Raw genomic sequence first — 22,195 nt, 5'->3', positions numbered from 1 at the left:
GATGACCGGTATATCATAAAACAAGCCACGAACAATGATGATGTTATCACTTCCAGTGATAACTGTCAAGACTTAATGGAAAAGAGCCGTCAGTAGAACAAAGTCACTTAACAAAGAGGGGCACCATTAGCTTTAAGCTTAGTTCCATTTATAAAGAGGTCTATTGAGAGGCATTTATTGTGATGCCAAAAAGCATGACAGTCCATTTGGGAAAAGATTATCAACCTCAACAACGCATTGCCGATGTAATGGTCTGTTTCCGTTATCAAGTTTAAAGTCTCCTTTTATGCTCCCATACATAAAACGTAAACATCATAGTCATAAGAATGGTTTTATCTCTCTTTCTTTTCCTTCCTCTTACAGCAGTATGGACGACCACACGAAATTCCGTTATAGACCAGCTGTGCTGAGAACAGCTCAAGTCAAATATGATGCAGTTGTCCATAAAATATCTCATGAAAAAACTGTGTTGATGTGTCAGCCGCCTTTGAGTGTATGTTTCCAGCAGGTTTTCAGCAGCTGAACTAGCCAGCATTACCCTTATAATGTAATTGATTTATTTTTTTGTTAAGCTAGTTATTGATCTATTGATATACTTTTATTGATTGCGTAATCTTTTGATTTTTCACTAGTAAATAAATTTATCCGATAATCTGTATTTTTATTTACTTATTTATTACTACTTCTTTTCATGATATAAGTCGCATATAACACTCGACCTGTATCCTGCTTAAATCATCAAAGTTACCCTGAAGACCAAAAAGACAGAAAAAATGAATAAAAGAACAGAGCACAACAGACTATAGAAAACAAGAAACAAATGAAAAGCTGGAGGCGGATCAATTGCATATTTATCCAGACAATTTTTAGGCCACCAATCAATCCAGTAACGCAAATCATTGCTACGTAATTGTAGACCAATAATTACTCAAAAGTTTTGAGAGAAACAAAATTATAGTTTACTCTCCAAGAAGAAAAACCACCAATGGACGCATTATCAAATGCTATGATGCCCGTCATACCTGGGTTAAGTTTGTTGTTAGTTCTAATCGCTAATGGGTTTTTCTCCGGTTTCCCTCCCAGCACAAAAACAACACTACTAAATAGTGTTTCACAGTTAAACAACACTAGATGTTTTAGTCCAAACAAAGCACTCAATATTCCCAAAGGAATCGGGCAAAAATATCTGGCAAATTGAGCCAAAATAACCCCGAAAGTGTACTAAAAGCACTCTTGGATCTATTATACAAAGCGCCCTTAAAGGACTGTTTTTCCCTTCTCTTAGGGACACATCACCCTTGTTCCTTGGGCCAGACAAGCCAAAGGTAAAAATTATCAACATCAGCGCAAGATCATAGCTTTACATCCACCCCATTCATCAACTGTTCTCAGTGCAATTTAAAGATGCATTTTTAGGCCAATGACAACATTCACGTGTAACTCCATTTTACAGAGAAGATGGTAGATTTTGGGGAAGGGGTAGCAGAGGCTAAAAAACTTTTAAGAGATTTAAAATGCCATTAGCTTTCTAAAGAAAGACTTTTTGCTCAAGAAATTTGAGTTTCATTGCAGTAAACTTTTATCGAGGAATGCGTTGCCAATAGGCTGGAGTTAAAAAGGTTTATTACCTTTCCTTCAGAGACAAATACTGAAAGTCAGAGAACACATTTAAAGCAGCCGCAGTGGAATTTCAAGTATAATTCATTCAAAATGATTGATAGAAGAGAAGAAGGAGGGAGAAGGAGGAAGACAAGGAAAGGAGAAAGACGATGAGCTGATGAGTTTCCACACAACCACTTTGTACTATTTTGTAAAATGCAATTCAGATAGCGGTAAAATGAGGCGAATAAGCAGAAACAACAGAGCACGACAGACTATAGAAAACAAGAAACAAATGAAAAGCTGGAGGCGGATCAATTGCATATTTATCCAGACAATTTTTAGGCCACCAATCAATCCAGTAACGCAAATCATTGCTACGCAAAAGTTTTGAGAGAAACAATATTCTAGTTTACTCTCCAAGTAGAAAAACCACCAATGGACACATTATCAAATGCTATGATGACCGATACATCATAAAACAAGCCACGAACAATGATGATGTTATCACTTCCAGTGATAACTGTCAAGACTTAATGGAAAAGAGCCGTCAGTAGAACAAAGTCACTTAACAAAGAGGGGCACCATTAGCTTTAAGCTTAGTTCCATTTATAAAGAGGTCTATTGAGAGGCATTTATTGTGATGCCAAAAAGCATGACAGTCCATTTGGGAAAAGATTATCAACCTCAACAACGCATTGCCGATGTAATGGTCTGTTTCCGTTATCAAGTTTAAAGTCTCCTTTTATGCTCCCATACATAAAACGTAAACATCATAGTCATAAGAATGGTTTTATCTCTCTTTCTTTTCCTTCCTCTTACAGCAGTATGGACGACCACACGAAATTCCGTTATAGACCAGCTGTGCTGAGAACAGCTCAAGTCAAATATGATGCAGTTGTCCATAAAATATCTCATGAAAAAACTGTGTTGATGTGTCAGCCGCCTTTGAGTGTATGTTTCCAGCAGGTTTTCAGCAGCTGAACTAGCCAGCATTACCCTTATAATGTAATTGATTTATTTTTTTGTTAAGCTAGTTATTGATCTATTGATATACTTTTATTGATTGCGTAATCTTTTGATTTTTCACTAGTAAATAAATTTATCCGATAATCTGTATTTTTATTTACTTATTTATTACTACTTCTTTTCATGATATAAGTCGCATATAACACTCGACCTGTATCCTGCTTAAATCATCAAAGTTACCCTGAAGACCAAAAAGACAAAAAAATGAATAAAAGAACAGAGCACAACAGACTATAGAAAACAAGAAACAAATGAAAAGCTGGAGGCGGATCAATTGCATATTTATCCAGACAATTTTTAGGCCACCAATCAATCCAGTAACGCAAATCATTGCTACGCAATTGTAGACCAATAATTACTCAAAAGTTTTGAGAGAAACAAAATTATAGTTTACTCTCCAAGAAGAAAAACCACCAATGGACGCATTATCAAATGCTATGATGCCCGTCATACCTGGGTTACGTTTGTTGTTAGCTCTAATCGCTAATGGGTTTTTCTCCGGTTTCCCTCCCAGCACAAAAACAACACTACTAAATAGTGTTTCACAGTTAAACAACACTAGATGTTTTAGTCCAAACAAAGCACTCAATATTCCCAAAGGAATCGGGCAAAAATATCTGGCAAATTGAGCCAAAATAACCCCGAAAGTGTACTAAAAGAACTCTTGGATCTATTATACAAAGCGCCCTTAAAGGACTGTTTTTCCTTTTTCTTAGGGACACATCACCCTTGTTCCTTGGGCCAGACAAGCCAAAGGTAAAAATTATCAACATCAGCGCAAGATCATAGCTTTACATCCACCCCATTCATCAACTGTTCTCAGTGCAATTTAAAGATGCATTTTTAGGCCAATGACAACATTCACGTGTAACTCCATTTTACAGAGAAGATGGTAGATTTTGGGGAAGGGGTAGCAGAGGCTAAAAATGCCATTAGCTTTCTAAAAAAAGACGTTTTGCTCAAGAAATTTGAGTTTCATTGCAGTAAACGTTTATTGAGGAATACGTTGCCTATGGCTCCTATATTATCTCACAATAGGCTGGAGTTAAAAAGGTTTATTACCTTTCCTTCAGAGACTAATACCGAAAGTCAGAGAACACATTTAAAGCAGCCGCAGTGGAATTTCAAGTATAATTCATTCAAAATGATTGATAGAAGAGGAGAAGGAGGGAGAAGGAGGACGACAATTAGGATAAAAAGGAGAAAGACGATGAGCTGATGAGTTTCCACACAGCCACTTTGAACTATTTTGTAAAATGCAATTCAGATAGCGGTAAATGCAGTGAATAAGCAGAAACAATGGAGCACGACAGACGGTAGAAAACAAGAAACATATGAAAAGCTGGAGGGGGATCAATTGCATATTTATCCAGACAATTTTTAGGCCACCAATCAATCCAGTAACGCAAATCATTGCTACGCAATTGTGGACCAAGAATTGCTCAAAAGTTTGGAGAGAGACAGTATTCTAACGGTTTACACTTCAAGCAGAAAAATTACCAATGGACGATCATCAAAGTGTTACGATGATCGGTTTAAAGGCTGGGTAGAATCGTTAGCAAACGATTCTAACCAATTAGTCAAAGTTTACATTGATAGCACAAGTACATTTCTTTAACTACATGTGGTTGTTTTTCACATATTTGTCTTCGCCACATATTGATTTGTAATTTGTAAATTTAAGTGCAATATAAGTAATAAATATTATTATTATTATTTTTTTATTATTATAATTATTATCATCATCGTCATGTTTATAAACTGTGTTGACGTGTCAGCCGCCACTTTTGTGTCTTTTTGAAGGTAGTTTTTAGCAGTTGTACTTACCGGTATACACTCTTATAATCCTATTGATTAACTTTTTATTTATTTAGTTGTTGATTTATTGTTATATTTTACTCCTCAGCCTTTTAATGATGAGCTGTTCAACCCAATCATTCCAAAAGAAAACTTCTGGAAGAAATTCACAATACCAACTCCACCGTATTCTCCAGAGAACTGTCTACCTAGACTTGCTGATTGGGTGTAATCGGAGCTTTTTCATTTCATCCAAGAAGGAACGGACCTACGGGTTTTTTGCCCGATTCGTTCATGAAAAGGCGCTCAGCCTTTCCTTCTTCAAGCTTGCTTGAGAATTACTACCATATCCGTAATACATAACAGTCCATTTGGGGAAAAAATATCAACCCCCCAATAACGCATGGTCGATGTTACGGTCTGGTTTATGGTACCTTATATGAAAATTAATGATAGTCCTTGACTTTTTCTTACAACAAAAGGGACGAAAATTGGAAATTTCGTTATAGATCAGCTGAACTGAGCTCTTCGTGGAAGGCGCGGTGACCTAATGGTTAGCGTGCTGACTCTGGATTGCGTGATTCCGGTTAGAGCCCTGGCCAGGGTCACTGCGTCGAGCTTTGTGACAAAACGCTTTATACTAATAGGACCTCTTTCCACCGAGGTGCAGCTTCCAAATGGTTTGTATGGGGTTGGGGTTTAAAGCAATCTTTCGGTTCGCCTCTTTAGTGAAGGGTGCGTGTACAGGACTTTGGAGTCTTTCTCGCAGCCGACATCTATGTCATGCTGATGAGTCCTAACAAGGCCGAAACAGCTGCCCCTAGTTGCCACTCCACGAGTAATAGGCTGTGTGCATGCGTACAGGTCCTGGTCAGGTCATGGAGATGTGTTGTTCCATCCATTGCATTTAACTATGCTGTTCCATTGCATTTGCTGGTAAAAAAATTTAATTTTTCATCAGCACGTTCAGTTGTTTTAACAAGCTTTAAAAAGCTGTAATTTCGTCGCCTATATTTTTAATGGTCATCATTATCCTTTTTTAGTAATACTTCACATTATTGTATTGGAGGGGAGCGGGGAACACAGCAGAAAGAAATTGTTCATCCTATTTAATTCTAATTTCTTGTTCTTGTAGGTGAAACAAACTCTTCATAATCTAAGAAAGACAAAGCAAGTGCTTTGGAAATGAGAAGGATTGACATGGAAACCTTTGGAGATAATAATAATAATAATAATAATAATAATAATAATAATAATAATAATAATAATACTTTTATTTATATAGCGCTATTTCTATTGCTAACCAATAGCGCTTTACAAGTTATTTACAATTAAAAATTACAAATCTATATTAAAAAAATTACAATTTGTATAAATAAAAAATAAAAGATCAATTAAAAAAATTGATTCAAAAGACTAACTAATTCACCTAAATAATTGTAAAAATAAATAATTGTAAAAATACACTAAATTATAAACTGAAAGCAGGAAGTAGAAAAGCAGAGATATGAAAGTATGATGCATTTGATTCAGCAACAACAGCAACAACAACATCAAATACAGCAGCGGCAGCAACAACAACAACAGTTTCAAGCTGTTATGCAACAACAGATTCAACTTATGCTGGCCTTGATTCAACAACTTAACAAAGGAAAAAATTAATTCCTGAAATGTATTGCATGCAATCGTTTATTACAGCCATTAAAATAACATTTGCACTTTCTTCTTCTTTTAGATAAAACACTGGCAAATAGCCAAGAAGGCTGTTTTGTTGCAACATTGTCACATACAAGATTATGAGTACTGTGTGACACATGTCAACTGACATGTGAGACAACAGTTTTTACTTTTAATTTTTGTACTGACTGATTTTATAGACTACTTCTGTAAGTGCTGAAATAATAACCTTATTTTTTATTATAGGTTTTTCTTATTTTCTTATGTACAGTTGTACATGTGATAAACCAACTTTACATCTTATGTGTTATTTGTTGTTTTTTTCCTTATCTAAAGAAATCATGCAGAGCTGGTGGCTCAAGCTAAAAAAAATTGTGATCTTTGGTTTCCATATAAACATGTAATTGCATTTTGGATCAGTGCACAAACTAAGTACATTTTGCCTACAGAACTTAAACCAATTTTAAGATTGCTTTTGAAATCCAAGGCTTTAAATGACTTAACAACATCTCCAAATGTGCACTGATTCCCTTGCAAAGCTCATTGACAAATTGTAAGCTTTCATTGGCGGTGTTAGGCCATTTTGTCTAAATGGTACTTGAAGATGTACTCTAATAGGGTATGCTGGGTCACCATACAAACATACTGGATTGCCCCTTGTGTTGTATGCATACTACTGTTCCAAGCTGTGGAGCAGGTTAGAGTCCGCAAGAATTCCAGCATCGTGTCTTCTTCCTTCTGAAAAGAAACCAAGAAAGACACAATGTTTTAAACCTAGCTATTACATGACAAAGGTATGTTAATGGTAACTTAAATTTAAAGGTGGCAAAGAAAAATGTAAATGTAAATAATCTGAAAATTACTAACCGACTGGGCCATACAAATTGGCTATTAGACCATTTGGCAGTGTAACTGACAGGAACTTTAACGAGTGTACTCTCTTGTGACCATTAAAGACTATTCTTTGGTTCTGAGAGGGTCTGCATATTGGACGAACTGTCCCATCGCATCCAGGGCAGCCCCTTTATTTGATATTGCATCTGTGTAGGTGTCTAGACAATGTGGGCTCAATAAATCATGATTCCACTGTGACAGTTTGTGGATGTAGTCCATCACTGTGTTTGCAATCATGCTTAATTCTGGTACAGGTCGATCGAATCTCGGTACTTTCATATCGCTATACCGGCAAGGGAACGACATTCGTCTCAACAAAACACAAAGCCCTTCCAACTTGTCTGCTGTGGTCCTCTGATGACAGCGGAAAGTTTCTGGAAGTTGAAGGGCATCAGCAAGCCGTGGCAGGGTGAGGTCCTTTTTTTCAATGCGAAACTCGGTCTTGCACTCAGGTTCCTCAATACGATCGATGCTAAACCTTGGGTATTTTTCGTAAGAAAACAGAGGGTTTTTAGAAGAATACTCCTCCAGTAGAAGCAACAATTCTGCATCAGTCAACACGCCTTGGCTGTGAGCAATAAAAAGCGCGTTTCTCACGCACATCTTTTAAATGCGGCATGTTGCTAATTGCCGTTTTATTGCTACATCGGCCCATTTTTTAACTAATTAAGCATTTGGTCTCATACAGTGTTCTCATAGGAGACCCAATTTTGGAGCTTTGGGCACTCGCCTCCTCTCCGCATGTCAGCCATGTTTTTCAATTTTCATCTTATCATGATTGAAACTACCTCGTGAGGTTGCTCAGAATAAACATGTTTCGATCATGATTCGCGCAACGGCCGTCTGATGTGAACAGTTATCGAAACATGTTCCATTTGTGATCAGACTAATCGTGTTTCGGCCTAGTGAGAATACAGCTAAACATCCTTTTGAAATTTCCAGCAGAAACAACACAGATATTGACAGTGACATTTTATCTCATTAAATTGAAAAACAATTTAGAAGGACTATGGATGCACGCAAAATAACTTGTGTTTATCGAGGGGCCGCTACACCGGAAAGAAACAAATATGAAGCATGTTGATTAAACTGCGATCCCATCATCATCGTGAATTTCATAGAAACTTGAATGCATATGTTTTGATTCAAAATGCGAATGTCCACTCCAATGTCGACGAAAGTCAATGTTTCATTCATAAATTTTACATTAAGAATGAACATGTGCTCAAACTATACATAAATAGTATTTTCCTACTCGCCCGAGTTTTGAACGCGCGTTTTGCATGTGAGCGCTAGCACAATCTTGTTTATAATAATACTTCGGAGATGTTCGCTTTCAAACCTTTCAAACAGTTTCTGGTAGCCGAACATCTCCTAAATAACAATTAACAGACTGCAAGCATATTCTTTCAGCAATTCACTCCTGAAAGTAATCTTCATTAACTCAGCTGCTTAGCTATCTAGAGGGTTTTGATGGACTGCTGGACAGTCTATTTTCAGTTAAAATTTGGGTTATTTCTCAGTTTTACCTTGTTTTAACCAATATTAACATTTAACAGATCTCATTCTCAGCTAGACAGTTAAAAATCGTCATTTCTCAGCTAGTTACAATTTTGGCCAATTCTCAGCTATAAGTTTATAATATCACATTCAACACTCCGAGAGCCTTTGATGAATAATCTTAGCACTGAATTAACACTCTTTAACGCCAGGAGTTTGATTGTATTCGCTGCACAGGGAAAATTTTTTTATTTCTGTAGCTTTGAACTAATCTGCAAATTCTGCAAACTTGTTCAAGGTAATTTTAGCACAGAGTCGATACTCTTTCAATGCTAGGGTATGATCATTTCGCTGGGTTAAATTGAATGACTGACTGAAGTAACATTGTTTACTTACGCAAACTTTTTTGTTGAACCTGCCATCCGTGTGCTATGTTTTTAACCTCGATTTTCATCGTAACACGTGTCGCCTCCTGCATGTAAAAAGAAGAAAAAAAGATTTCGGTGCAAGCTCCTTTGAAGCGACCTGGCAGTTTAATTCGCAAAAGCGAAAGCATTTATCTAGCGTAGACCAAGTTGACAGCCCTTTCTCAGCACTATGTGTTTAAAAGTTCACCAGTTTCTTAATTTGGCTTTTGAATTGAGGGGTGGTTGCATATCGGAAAAGTATAAGCAGTATATAGCTCCTACGAACACCAGCAGCATTTTCGTCGGTGGTCCATTGTTTTCAGTTGTTATTTTTAGAAGCTGTTAAGTTGGATTTGGATGGAACAGCCGATTTGTAGCTAGCTGTTGCAACTGTTTATCCTTTTTCTACCGTCTCTCTCCAAGTGAGTTGTCATATACACAATTCTCACTGAAACTCGGTCCGGAATTGACGGTAACTTGGAGGTTTTGTCCAAAAAAAGCAAAATGACTGTAAGCTAACTACATAAGATAGTATTCATACCTTAGTTTTCCATAGGCTAAACCAACCAGAAATCATCCACTTTCTTTGTAAACCAGTAAATCATTTTGTTCAATCCTTTCAAAACCATTCGTGAATGTGTGCTCCGGCAACAAGCCGAACTTCTACGCCAAGAATTAAATCAGTGCAGCGTTCAAGCGCTATAACAGCGTCTCCCGAAAACACTCCATCTTTGCGTTAAAAGTCTTTTGTTTTCAGAGAACTCCCAAGTTTCATGTTACATATGTAGATTATATTCTTTTGATAGCTTTGGGAGGGTCCACAATTTATAAAGAGGGGGGCTATGATGTTTTTGGAGGGGGGAGGGGAGTTGTTCTGTTGTAGTTCATTGCAATTAATTACAAAACATAAAATATATAATGAGGACCAAAATTCACGTAAAACGTCTTTAAACGAAAGTCTTAATACGTCAAGTAAGAGGGAAAAGGAATCCTTTTGAAAAACCGGGCAAAGATAGTTTCTTGCCACAAATTAAAGGGAGGCAAAATTCGGCCATTTATTTTTTATACACATTCTCATACCTAAATCATATTGATTGGAAGCGTTGTGGTGTTACATGTAAAATGATTGACAAACGAAAGATAAGCTTAATCAGCATGTTTAATTTCTGGTCAAAAGAATGGCAGCCACCTTTACTGTTCGGCGTTCTAGATGTTCACTCCAAGTGAGTTGTCAGTTATTTTTATCGTATTTCCTGCGTCTTTGTTTTCTGATAAGCAGACAAAGCCCCTGTCATTACAAACACATTTTTTTCCTAGTCATCCAGATGTAATGTAAAGATTTACTTATTTACAATGCTCGTAGCTGAGCGGAGTTGAGTGGAGTTCTCTGCTCATTGTTAAATTGAATGACTGACTGAAGTAACATTGTTTACTTACGCAAACCCTTTTGTTGAACCTGCCATCTGTGCTATGTTTTTAGCCTCGATTTTCTTCGTAACACGTGTCTTGCGCACGCCTCCTGGTAAAAAGAAGAAAAAAAGATTTGGGTGCAAGCTCCTTTGAAGCGACCTGGCAGTTTAATTTTATTCGGCAAATCGAAAGCGTTTATGTAGCGTAGACCAAGTTGACAGCCCTTTCCGGCAACAAGCCGACTTGTACGCCACGAATCAAATCAGTGCAGCGTTCAAGCGCTATAACAGCGCCCCTCCGAAACACTCCATCTTTGCGTTAAAAGTCTTTGTTTTCAGAAAACTCCCAAGTTTCATGTTACTTATGTAGATTATATTCTTTTGATAGCTTTGGAAGGGTCCACAATTTATAAAGAGGGGGCTATGATGTTTTTTGGAGGGAAAGGGGGGGGGGGGGGGGGGGGTGGGACATGATTTTTTCCAGTTAGGTTTTAGGGGGAGGGGCTATTGAAAATTTCTCCCGATGTGAAAGATGGTAAGCGGGGCATAAAAAATTGGGCGATGTAGCAGCCCACGCAAGGTCCCACATGAATTGCTTACGACCTTTCGAGAGAACATTAGAACAAACAACAGGAACAATGCTCCTAGCCCCAAAACTGTAGAATTACAAGCTTGCGAGAACTGCTACACAACTGAAAAGATTCTGTAAACAGCACAACCATCAGTTTACTCATTGCTGACGAGCGCTAGGGAGGGAGCAGCCTGTTCTCTACCATAGCGGGAAAGAAAGGTAGAATTTGTCGGATGTAAGATCACAAGAAAACGAAGTCAATTGTAGGATATTTACGCCATCTGGGGTATCCACGAAGGCCGATTTTTAAGATCTTAACATGATCTTTCAGACATCTTATCTCCGGAACGAATTCAGTGACCCCCCAATTTTTTACATTTCTGACATGAGAAACCCATAAACTAACAGTGGTGACAGTTTTATAAGAAAGTCAATGTTAGAATATTTTAGCACGAACGTCCATTAGGATAAAATTAAGGGTTAGTTGAAGAGGGGCTTATTGCTCGTTACCATAAACACCTGTTAAGGCACCTGCATAGAAAGATGAACAGCTTAAGCGATGGGCGCAGCCTTTCCAACGAACTCCTGAATCGACCTCTACCTCGGCAAAATATTCCATCAATCCTAGAGGCTTTAACAGAGCAGATTGTGAGCTGTGAAGGGTCATCCAATTTGGGGATCGTTTGCTCAATCAAGATGCTAAAGGCAGGGAAATCAGTCTTTAGAGGCACTCTCTGTAACACCCTGAAGAAAGAAGGCCGTGGGAAGAAAGAAGGCCGAAATATTGGAAAATATATATTCCCATACTGTTTAATCAGCCTTGCTTATCTTCGTTTACTTATACGTTGTCTTGTCATGTTTGCTAAAATGGCTAAAAAATAAATAAGAGTGTCGACCATATAAGCACGTAGGCACGTGCGTACCTACAGAAAAAAAAAATCAAGTATAACATTTTTGGCGAAAAGCGTCTTTAATTATTAAATCGGCCGGTTCGAAGAGTATTTCTCATTACGTTGCCGCAATTTTATGATATTATTTATGATTAATAACGCTTAATTCGAGACTTCAAAGCCGAGTCATCACTACGCAAATAACTAAATATATTAAACAAAAACAAAACTGATCGAAGTCCACCAATCGCAACAAACAGACTTGATCGTTTTAACACCTTGGACTGAGGCGTCCGCAGCGTAAAACGCAATATAATCTTACTTTGGACTTTAGAGTTCATGGAGACGTCTTGCCCTTTGCTTGTAAACACTGAAAACATTGTTAATTAGTCTCTCCTATTCAACCTACTAGTAAGGTTGACACTGACATATGAAAGTGTTTTACAGGAAAATAGAATATCGCCTACAGGATATCAAAAAATTACCTCCTACAGCTACAGTCCTACAGAAGCCGGCAAAGAATTAATGAATTCTGCAATTTATTTTGTTAATGTACAATTGACAAAGTTTATTTTAACTTGCTTAGATTTACGTAATACTCTTTTATCAAATCAAACTGATGTAAGGTAAGTCCTTAATTGCTTTTTTATTGTTAAGTCTCGTTTATGTATATGTAGTTACGTGTTTCTTTTTATGCTTTAATTTGCAATACCAAATGTATTCACGGTCATGCAAATAAAAGTTTCTTTCTTCCCCGTTTTTTACTGTACAAGCGCCGATCCCGATACATACTCATGACGTTAGATGGAATACATAACTTTCAAGATATATCCAACAACCATAACAGAGAAGAGAAACAAAGCAGTCACTATAATATATGCAATAACTAGTCCAACCCCGTTGTACGCATCGTGATCAGAAGACTCTTCTGAATTGTTCGATGGAAAACTCGAGCTAATTACAGTTGATTTATGGGTTGGCACCTCGTTGGTTTGTTGTCCCGTTGTGGACAATGAAGAGACCTCAGTACTTCTTCGAGTTGTCGGCCCAGCTCTCATCTGGGTGTAATTTAAAGTGGCGACACTGGAATGAGGTTCAGGTGTTGCCAGATTCACAATGTGACATAAGGAGTGGATGAACCGCGATGCTTCACGTTGTCTCTCGCGTGTGACTTTACTTTTATTTCTTGGTGCTCCAAAACATTCTAGTGGTCCAACGTTAAAATATGACTGAGAAGCTGACCTATGAAACTGCAGGAGGGTTACTGGTAGGTAAAACTTCTTTGTAACGTAACCTTAGAGAAAAAAATCAAATAATTAAAATGTCAACATCAAATTTCTTCAATAACATGGAAAGCCCAACCGAGCATCGCACCGGTATCGCGAAGGTCATGGGGTTTCCTGTTTTAGCCGCGGTGGCCTAATGGTTAGTGTGCTGAATTCCGGATCGGGCGGTCCGGGTTTAAGCCCTGGCCGGGGCACTGCATTGTGTTCTTGGGCAAGACACTTTTCTCTCATAGTGCCTCTCTCCACCCAGGTGTATAAAGGGTACCGGCGAATTTACTGCCGGGAGTAACCCTGCGATGGATTAACATCCCGTCCAGGGGGAAGTAGAAATACTCCCTTTACCTTTAATTACTTACACACTGCTATGATTACTTCATTTATTTTACTAGCCGTATTGTTACTGAAAAATTATTTTTTTCGTTTGCGCGTGCGTTCCTCTTTATATTGGCTTCTACAGATTGTGGTACTAAAACTATGAAATTTTGCTCCAAAAAGTCAAAAACTGCTCGAAAATGGAAAATGTTGCCCCTAAAAATAAATGTGAACACTTCTCATTTGATATTTGTTTTCTATCAACTGCATTGCATGCAGGCTCACTAAGGCTTTTAAGTATTATTGGTTTTGGGTTGAAAGAAAAACAGAAAATTATAGGTTTTCAAATGCAATCCCTTCTAAACGATATTTAGTAAAACAACATTCAACTTTCTATGAGACGGAATTCAGCTCGGCTGCGGTTCCCTTGCTGGTTTTATTCACTCAGAGAAAACTGGGGCTCATAGCTTCGTTATACAACTATTGCAATTAACATTGCCGGATTAATACGAGGCAAGACCGAATGGTGCCATGGATATTTACTGGAATTTGTATATCGGCGTTAAGGAAATCTACAAGTCTGTGTTTTAGCACGTGAAGTATTTGTTTTTCTTTCCGTGTCCAGGCCATTCCCTTTTTTTCTCTGTTTAGCGTCGTCCGACCGACCCAGATTTTCGCTTTTTTAAAAAAAAAGTTATGCAGAAGGCAATGACACATTATTTCAAACAAATTTTTTGCCATCAGTTTTGGTGGTTCATCCTTTTTTCGCTGTGACTCGCTTGAGTTTAACCACGACGTCGATTTTTCCTTCCTCCACGTCTTGTTGTTTCCAGGCTCCACGGATATTACGCTGAGATAGTTCCAGGCCACCTAGTTCCAGATTCTTTTTCCAATTTTTTTTGGTTTCTTTTTTTTATTTTCCGACCGACCGACCCAAAATCAGAAAACGCATTCGACAATAAACGAAAAAAAGGGGGATGGCCTGAGACCTTTCTTGTTTCTTTCCTTTCGCTGTTTTGTGGTTCAGATTATTCTTTTTAAATGTAAATGCGAAGGATCTTTTCTTCACATGTCTGAAGAGCAAGGAAACGCAAAACGTCTCGTTTGCTATATCGCTTTATGTAATTAGTATTCAGCACGCGTGGAACACTCTACCTTCGCTCATACTACCTTTCGGTCTTGTCTTTAAGCTTTAAGCTTCAATCCGACAACGTTAATTGAAATAACTGTATGGAAAATCATATTATGTTATCGTTTTACAGACGTTCTCTTTTATTAGGCTTTACCTTTATCTTCTCTCCATGTCTTGTCTCCAATATCACAGTTGCAGGATACTTTGGAATCTGCACATGTCCTGTTCATTCCGCATGCGCATTTTCCGCTGCCGGAAGACGCGCCTGGCCAGTGATCAGTAACTAGTTCAGAACGACCTCCCCCTAGCCAACCCACCTGCGCTGGGCCCACGGGTGATTGCATAAGTTTTGCCTCAAAACATCTGAAACTCACAAATTGACGGCATTGCTCGCTCTGTGCTATCAGGGCCTTAATCCTCTCAAGATTATCGTGGTATTTAATACGGTGGATGTAAACTTCGGAGTTACTAAAACCAGGGTTGGATGATATTAACTGGGGTCCAATTCGGTTGTGATTTATTATTGTTGTCGCTTGGTTGTGGTTAGTCATGTTGCAAAGAACCTTCAAAGGTCCAATGGGCCCTTCAGAGTCCGGGTCTACTTTACAGTAGGCGTCCTCGGCCAGACCTAGATTTCTGTACTCCAGACAGGTCCTTAAGTAAATTGGCAGTTCGCAGAGAGGCCCGAGGTGAAACGTCCTTCGGCAATTACACGAGAAACTACCAGATCGTACTTCGTTGCACTTGCCGCCATGTAGACACGGATTTGGAAAACAGTGACTCACGATCTCGCAACGGTCACTCAAATTGCCAAACATAAAGTTTGGTATCTTGTTTAGCTTAACAACTTTGCCATCAACACGCAAGTCATTCAAACAGCCAATGAAGCTAGACGAATGTGACGAATATGGATTGTGGCCTATGTAGAGATTCTCACTGAAGCGTTCAATAATTTTTAGCAATGGATTTTCGTGTTTTAACTCTGGCAGCTGATCTACTCGAAGTTTCATCTCCGTCTTGCTGACAACAACGGACAAAACATGCCACTCCCCATCATTCAAACTCTTTCCCTGGATGAACTGTATCACTTGACTGACAGGTGAGACCTGAACTTTGATAACCACTTTGCCTTCTATCAGTGAAAGGCTAACATACTGAGCGTTTAAAATTCCTTTGTACGCTAACATTGCGTTTGCAAAGTAAGTACGAAACCTCATATGGATATCGAATAAATCCTTACCTGTCGAATTCATGTGAAGGTAAGCTTCTGGGCTATGAAAGCTAAGCGCCTCAAATCTAATGTGTCTACAATTGTTTTCTGGTGATCCAAACACTCTGTAATTTATATTTCCTTTTGTGGGGTCCATCAAAACCTGAATTTTATCAAAAAAAACATCTCGGAGACAACCTTTAAAGTTCGAGGATGGTTTATATCCCTTAAGAATATTCCGTGTGTGTTGAGGTACACCTCCGGCGTAAACAAAACCATTAGCATCTAGTCTGGTAAATTTGCTTTGCAATACAGCGTTTACTGTCTGGCCGTGCAGACTAACAGTCAAGATTCTGCCCATCAAACGCAACCTCACAGTGTGCCATCTATTATCCACCAAGTAGTGATCGTCTAGTACAAGGTGGCCCGTGGTAGTGACGACGTTGTCACCTAGGTCTACAGTAATTCTACAATGAAAGAAAAAAATTTCAACAGTTCAGCTTTAATTAACTGCTAACGTATGCGGCGGATTTTTTTTGACGATACGCAAAAAGGTTCAGGACTGCAGATAACGTATTGAGGTAAATGGAAAAATTTAATCAGCTACAGAATCGCAAACTTTATGTCAGTCAGTCAGTCAGTAAGTGAGTAGGTAGGTAGGTAGGTAGGTAGGTAGGTAGGTAGGTAGGTAGGTAGGTAGGTAGGTAGGTAGGTAGGTAAGTTTTATTTAATTATTTTAATTTATTTTCGTAGGGGCCCTGCATCTAAAACAAATTACATAAAAAAAAATACAAGTTAATTATAATCATACTTTGTCGGTTTAAATTACACTGTTATTCCATAATATAAATGAGTATAGCTGTCCGATAACTTGCAATGGGGCCCGCTTATTATTAAGGATGACAGTTCAATGGATCAGGCAATTAAGTTATCTTTTAATTCTTGTATTACAGCCTGAAAAACAATTAATAATTTCGACGCCCACAGCTGCTCACTATGTCCTGTGTTTAAAAAGCTATGTAAAAGTCTGCATTGTTCAAAAGCTTCTGTTACATTAAGACTGCGAATCTTAATAATAACCTTTATTTAATCACGATCTGTTTTAAAGCAAATACATGCTTGAGGGGTCGTGTGTAACTATCTACCTACCTAAGAAAATTATTATTACATTGTAATAAACTAAAATAAACGATATAACATTTTAAAAAGATTAAGATTTAAAATTGAAAATCACACATATGTTTCGGAGTTGTCTGGATCGACAACCTGCTAAAATTAAGTTTTTTTAAATATGGGGTCCATTCTCGCTTGAGTTACGATGCACGCGGGAAGTTTGGATAGCACGAGAGAAGCGTAGTAGGCTTTTGAATGCTCTTCAAACTTTCCAGATGCATCCAATACACGCAAAGCTAAAAGCATGAACAAATTGTTTCATAACACATTGCGAGTAAAAACAATTCTCTGGCAAACCAGGCGACAGGTCGCCATTACCGCGCTCAAAGAGATTATGATGCACGCTCGCGTTATAGTGTGCTTTGCCGTTTTGTTGCCTTTTTCTGTTATTGTTAAACCATGATTGAAAATCGTCCTTTTGAAAACAACAGATTTTTTTTTAAAAAAATGGTCAGAATTTCGTGGGGCAGATCATAGCGTGCTTAAAATTAGCATTAATACTTAGAAACGAGCACGCAATTTGTAGCGACAACAAGAACAAAGTTATTTTAATAACAGAACAAACGATCAAAACAGTACTGTTAGCCAATTTTTAGAAGAAGTAGGTGTTCACCGACTACCAATTGCTTAGCAGACAATACTGAATGAATGTGACCATGAAGCAGAAATATTGTCACTGAACCATTCACGTTTGTGAAGATTAAAATAAACTGCGAGGAAAAAAAGAAAGCTATTGTTTTCAAGGTAAGAAAGTTTGGAATGGATCGAATTTGGGCTAAACACTTGAGACAATGAAAAATTAACTCGCGGAGTGCAAGTTTTACTTCATCTTATTAATAAGGCCAAAATTAACTATCACAAAAATTAAACGACCTAAGTGAACGAGGAATGTATTAAAATTATAATCAACCTCATGGAGTGTAGTATAGTATGGTAAGGTAAACGTCATACCTCAGTTTTCCGCGGACCAAATCGACCATCACAAAATCTTTATGTTCCACTTCACTTCCAATGTAAACCAGCAAACCATTAGGTTTGACTGTCTTGAAATCGAACCACAGACTGTGTTTTGTGGATGGCCAAGAAATCTCGCCACTTATATTGTAGGCGACGAAATCGTCACCTTTGAGGTTGATTTCCACACACGCGAGTCCGTTTAAATTTGCGCAGAGCGCAAGGTAGGCCAAGGCCAGAAAAGCGTAACTCATTTTTCCAGTGCTCCTAATCTGAGCTTCGCATATGAAGACTAGGCTGAGAAAGCTTAGAACTTTATTCACCGGAAACATTAATATCACGAGAAAGTGCAAGCTGATATCAAAGCATTCCCATGTGGCTTGCCCAACAACAGTTAGTTTTATAGAATAATTAGGGCCTGTTTATATGGAGGAGAGTTGTCCCTGGTAGGAGGGTTACCCTCTCCTCCGAGCCATCTTTTGCCGTGCGTTTAGATGAGAAAGTTGTCCCTGTTGACCGAGCCAAAACTTGGCCCTCTCGGTTCAAAAGACTGGCGAGAGTTGTTTTGAAACATCTATTATGGCTGCTTTTTCTAAAATCAGGAACGCTGAATCGTCGACAAAGACCATTTTTGGACTAATTTACCGCCGACTTCGATTTCAATTTATCTGCAGTTTTGTTTTTGCTGATTTAAGCTTTTGCGCATGCTCCGTATGTGTCAACTTGTCCCTGGTAGCGAGGCAAAAATAACCAAACTGTTTATATGGAAAAAAGTTGGCTCGCTCCCCAGGGTCACCCTACCTTCAAAGCGAGTGACCCTCCACCCAGGGTCACCCTGCCCCCCGAGCCAACTTTACAATTTCTCATGTAAACGGTTCGCAGCTATTTATAAAGAAACATATGAAAAGCTCTTTCGCCTGGGCTGGCTCGGTATGGAGGGTAACCCTCCTTCCAGGGACAACTCTCCTCCATATAAACAGGCCCTAAAAATCATGAATAGAGTGATTTCATTTAATCTGTGAAACAATATCTACCAGTTTGTGCGTGATAGTCAAAAGGATACAAAAGAAAACAATGGAATTAGTGTCTAATAGTAACTGAAAGCGTAATAACTATTCCACGGGTTTACTGAAATCACTCTAATAGTAATAGTTATCACTATTATTATTATTATTATTATTATTATTATTATTATTATTATTATTATTATTATTATTGTTGTCATTATTATTATAATTATTATTATTATTATTATTATTATTATTATTAAATTTGAACATTTAGAAGGGTTAATTTTTTCGTTGTTTCCTTTTTTCTTTAAACCAAGGATCGACCATAGGCGGAAAGGCCGTAATAGAAGAGCTCAGCTCGACTCAAGAAGAATATTACCCAGTTATCCATAAATACCTTATTATAGGAAATTAACGATACATGTTATTAACGCGAATTTCAAAAATTCGCGTTAATTTTATTGATGTTAACTTTTTTACTATAAGGATTTAACCAAAACTTTTCTTAAATTCGCGTTAATTTCAGTAACGTGTAAATTTTGTTCGCGTTGTTAAAATGCTTCGTTATATTCCTATAATAAGGTAGTATGCAAAAACTATGTTAACGTGTCAGCCGCCTTTTGTACCTTTTTCCAGCAGGTTTTTAGTAAACTTAATTGCCGGCATTTACCCTCATAATGTTATTGATTTATTTTTTGTTTAGTTAATTACATTTCATATTTCATACAACAAAAGAACAAGAAAAAGGGAGGAAGGAGGCACAGAAACTGAGAAAGATCACACAAGTAAGCTTTCAGTATTGCTTTATTTTTAATTGAAATTTTTAACCAAGACAATAACATAAATAAGCAGTATGTGCATAGGTAACTTGCCTTTAGCAGTGATGGAATGCTCATCAGAGTTGTTTGTGACAGTGTCTTGTAAAGGCGCAGGAACTGAGAGCAATCACAAAAGTTAGTTTTCAGTATTGCTTTATTTTCTCTCCTTATTCAAAATGTTGAATTTAGGTTAAAACAAAAGTACGCAAAAACATAAGCTTAATACATGCACCCAATTCCACATGCATAAAAATTTCAGACAGGGCTCATCCAGCTTGCAGGTGTGAGCCTGTTTTAAGCGTTACGCGGTAAAATGGAGAGACCGTATCAGGGACGTGTAGCAGGGACAAGTAACAGCAACAAAATCAAAATGTGTACATACACAAGTAACTGTAGCGGGGACATGACCCAGGGACACATCCCCTTGTGTGTGCTGATAATTTTTGGCATGTTCAACATGAATTCCTGCAACATTTTGTCCCTGCGACATGTGGCACGAAGTTCAATGAGTTGAATTCCGTGCCATGTCAACAGGGACAAAACAGCTTCAGAGTTCATGTTGCACATGCCAATAATCAGCACACAATAATTATTGAGAAGACGTGTCGCTGCAACATGTCCCTACTACAATTTCTTGCGTGTACACATTGTGATTTTGTTACTGCTAAATGCCCCTGCTCCCTCAGTGTGAACAACACATGACTTTGTCGCTGCTACATGTCGCTGCCTGCGACATGTCCCCACATGTTCAGAGACCTTAAAGGCTCAAAGGTTTATGAGTATGTTATTCAGTTTTACAATTTTGACAAGCAATTATATGCTCATTTACGTGCAAACCTCTTTCAGAAGGTATGTAAAAACATGGATATGACTTGTAGGCTTTTAAAAAATATATATAATTAGAAAATGGGAAATGTTTTGATAGCTTAATACAACCATGAGAGAACTAACTGAACATAAACTATGAAATTCTCCCAAACCCTCCTAGTGACTCCATCAGGCTGTGTAAGCACAAATGCCATTTGCTGTTTCATAGCTATAATAAAACTGTTTAATTGCTTTTATAAGAATCATACCAAAAAACTAGCAATGACAAACAAACATACGGTAAAATGCATTTTTTCTTTTATTCTTTTATTCGCCTGTTCCAAGTATTACTGAAGAGTTCTAGTTTAAAGGGAACAAGCCCATGGGAAATGGTGCTCACTATTGGTGTCCGGTCGTTTCGAGACAAGTTGAGGTCGATTCGAGACACGTGTACAGTCGATTCGAGACAAGCTCACGTTACTTAAAGTCCTTTCGATACAAAATACTATACTATATTTAAATGGCAAAACAAACAGATCAGATCAGGCTTGCTTCCCGGGGGGGGGAGGGGGTACTCAAAAAAGTTTTATACGGGGAGGCTCTGCCCCAAGTTCAAACCCCTTACCCTTTCATATACCATTTTTGACAGAAATTGTACCCCTTTCGTATACCTTTAACTGAAAAAGGTACCCCTTTCATACGCCTAAGAGACATGGCGTGGACTTAAAATAGGACGTTTTCTTGTCATTTTTATGTAACGCTTAACTTTTTAAAAATAATACGGCCTTAAATTGCGTATGTTTGAAATATTTTAATTAAAGGCCCTTTAAATAGCCAAATGACATATTTCCATACCCTTTTATATACTTAAACTCGTGGAATCCCAACCCTTTTATATGCCTGAAGCCTGAAAAAGGTACCCCTTTCGGGCGGAGCCTCCCCGTATACCGTAAAATTCCGGCTATAAGCCCTCCCACTCATAAGCCCCCCCCCGGTTATAGGCCCATCTATCTGGCAACAAAAAAAAATACATCCGAGTATATGCCCTCCCGGATATAAGCCCCCCTCTGCCGGATGACAGTACTGAACAGGCCTAAATTTTGCTTTATTATGCGTTTTTAACCTAAAAACGTATTTCGATCAATACTCGCGTGGCTCGTTTGGAAACGTTTTTTTATTCCGCTTATAGGCCCTCTTACAAAACGAAGCTGTTCCACGACTTCCACAGAAAAGCTGTTCTTCATGCACTTTCCAGCTGGCTGAGAAAAAAAAAAATTCAACCCATCCGGCTGGCCGTGTTTTTTGTAATAAGCGGTTTTCTTGCTTTCTAAAGTATAACCATGTAAAATTTCATAAAAAATCTAATGACTGGTTCGTTAGAAATCGTGCGTTTTCTCGGCCAGCTGGGAAGTGCATGAAGACAGCTTTTCTGTGTACAGCTCCGTTTTGTCCTCCTGGGTATAAGCCCCTCCGTTTATAAGCCCACGAAGTTGTATAAGCCCAGGGCTTATAACCGGAATTTTACGGTAGGCCATTATAGGCAGTACCCCCGGGGGCTTGCTTCCGAGAAGAAGTTACGGCGCATCCAAAGAAAAAAGTTCAGAGACCTCCAGACCAAGATCTTCAAGTTGTGGAATGAGAACACTCTGGTACCCTACCTCAACGGCCCACAAGCACTAGGGACCCAAACGCTGTGTTAGTTATACATAATCTTAAAAAA

At 38.2% G+C, this 22,195-nt stretch overlaps 1 protein-coding gene, 1 long non-coding RNA gene and 1 pseudogene across 2 annotated transcripts; 1 reads left to right on the top strand and 2 right to left on the bottom strand.

The window, feature by feature from the left end:
* Positions 1-1,887: 1,887 nt before the first annotated feature.
* LOC144640983 (uncharacterized) lies at positions 1,888-4,277 on the top strand. Its single transcript, XR_013568474.1, has 3 exons — positions 1,888-2,607; positions 3,345-3,384; positions 3,702-4,277. It is a non-coding gene; the product is annotated as an uncharacterized LOC144640983 (long non-coding RNA).
* Positions 4,278-5,896: 1,619 nt separating this feature from the next.
* LOC144640987 (uncharacterized) lies at positions 5,897-7,599 on the bottom strand (annotated as a pseudogene).
* Positions 7,600-11,761: 4,162 nt separating this feature from the next.
* LOC144640982 (contactin-associated protein-like 2) lies at positions 11,762-18,812 on the bottom strand. Its single transcript, XM_078500055.1, has 3 exons — positions 17,838-18,812; positions 14,658-16,180; positions 11,762-13,067 (listed from the first exon to the last, which is right to left on the bottom strand). The coding sequence occupies exons 1-3, from the start codon at positions 18,170-18,172 to the stop codon at positions 12,574-12,576; spliced, it is 2,352 nt and encodes a 783-aa protein (XP_078356181.1). The 5' UTR covers positions 18,173-18,812; the 3' UTR covers positions 11,762-12,573.
* Positions 18,813-22,195: the final 3,383 nt, after the last annotated feature.

The sequence above is a fragment of the Oculina patagonica genome, unplaced genomic scaffold, assembly GCF_052425735.1.
Source record: "Oculina patagonica isolate OP01 unplaced genomic scaffold, crgOcupat unplaced6, whole genome shotgun sequence".
NCBI lineage: Eukaryota > Metazoa > Cnidaria > Anthozoa > Scleractinia > Oculinidae > Oculina > Oculina patagonica.
The sequence above is the reverse complement of the archived record's forward strand: the minus strand, read 5'-3'. Positions and strand labels throughout refer to the sequence as shown.

Bases quoted from the DNA above. Each gene is read 5' to 3' on its own strand.
- LOC144640982 (XM_078500055.1), bottom strand. From the start codon at position 18,172: ATGTTTCCGGTGAATAAAGTTCTAAGCTTTCTCAGCCTAGTCTTCATA. The intron at 16,181-17,837 runs GTATGACGTTTA...CTTTCATTGTAG, and splicing joins TTGGTCCGCGGAAAACTGAG to AATTACTGTAGACCTAGGTG. The intron at 13,068-14,657 runs GTAAAGCCTAAT...TTTTTCTCTAAG, and splicing joins GACATGGAGAGAAGATAAAG to GTTACGTTACAAAGAAGTTT.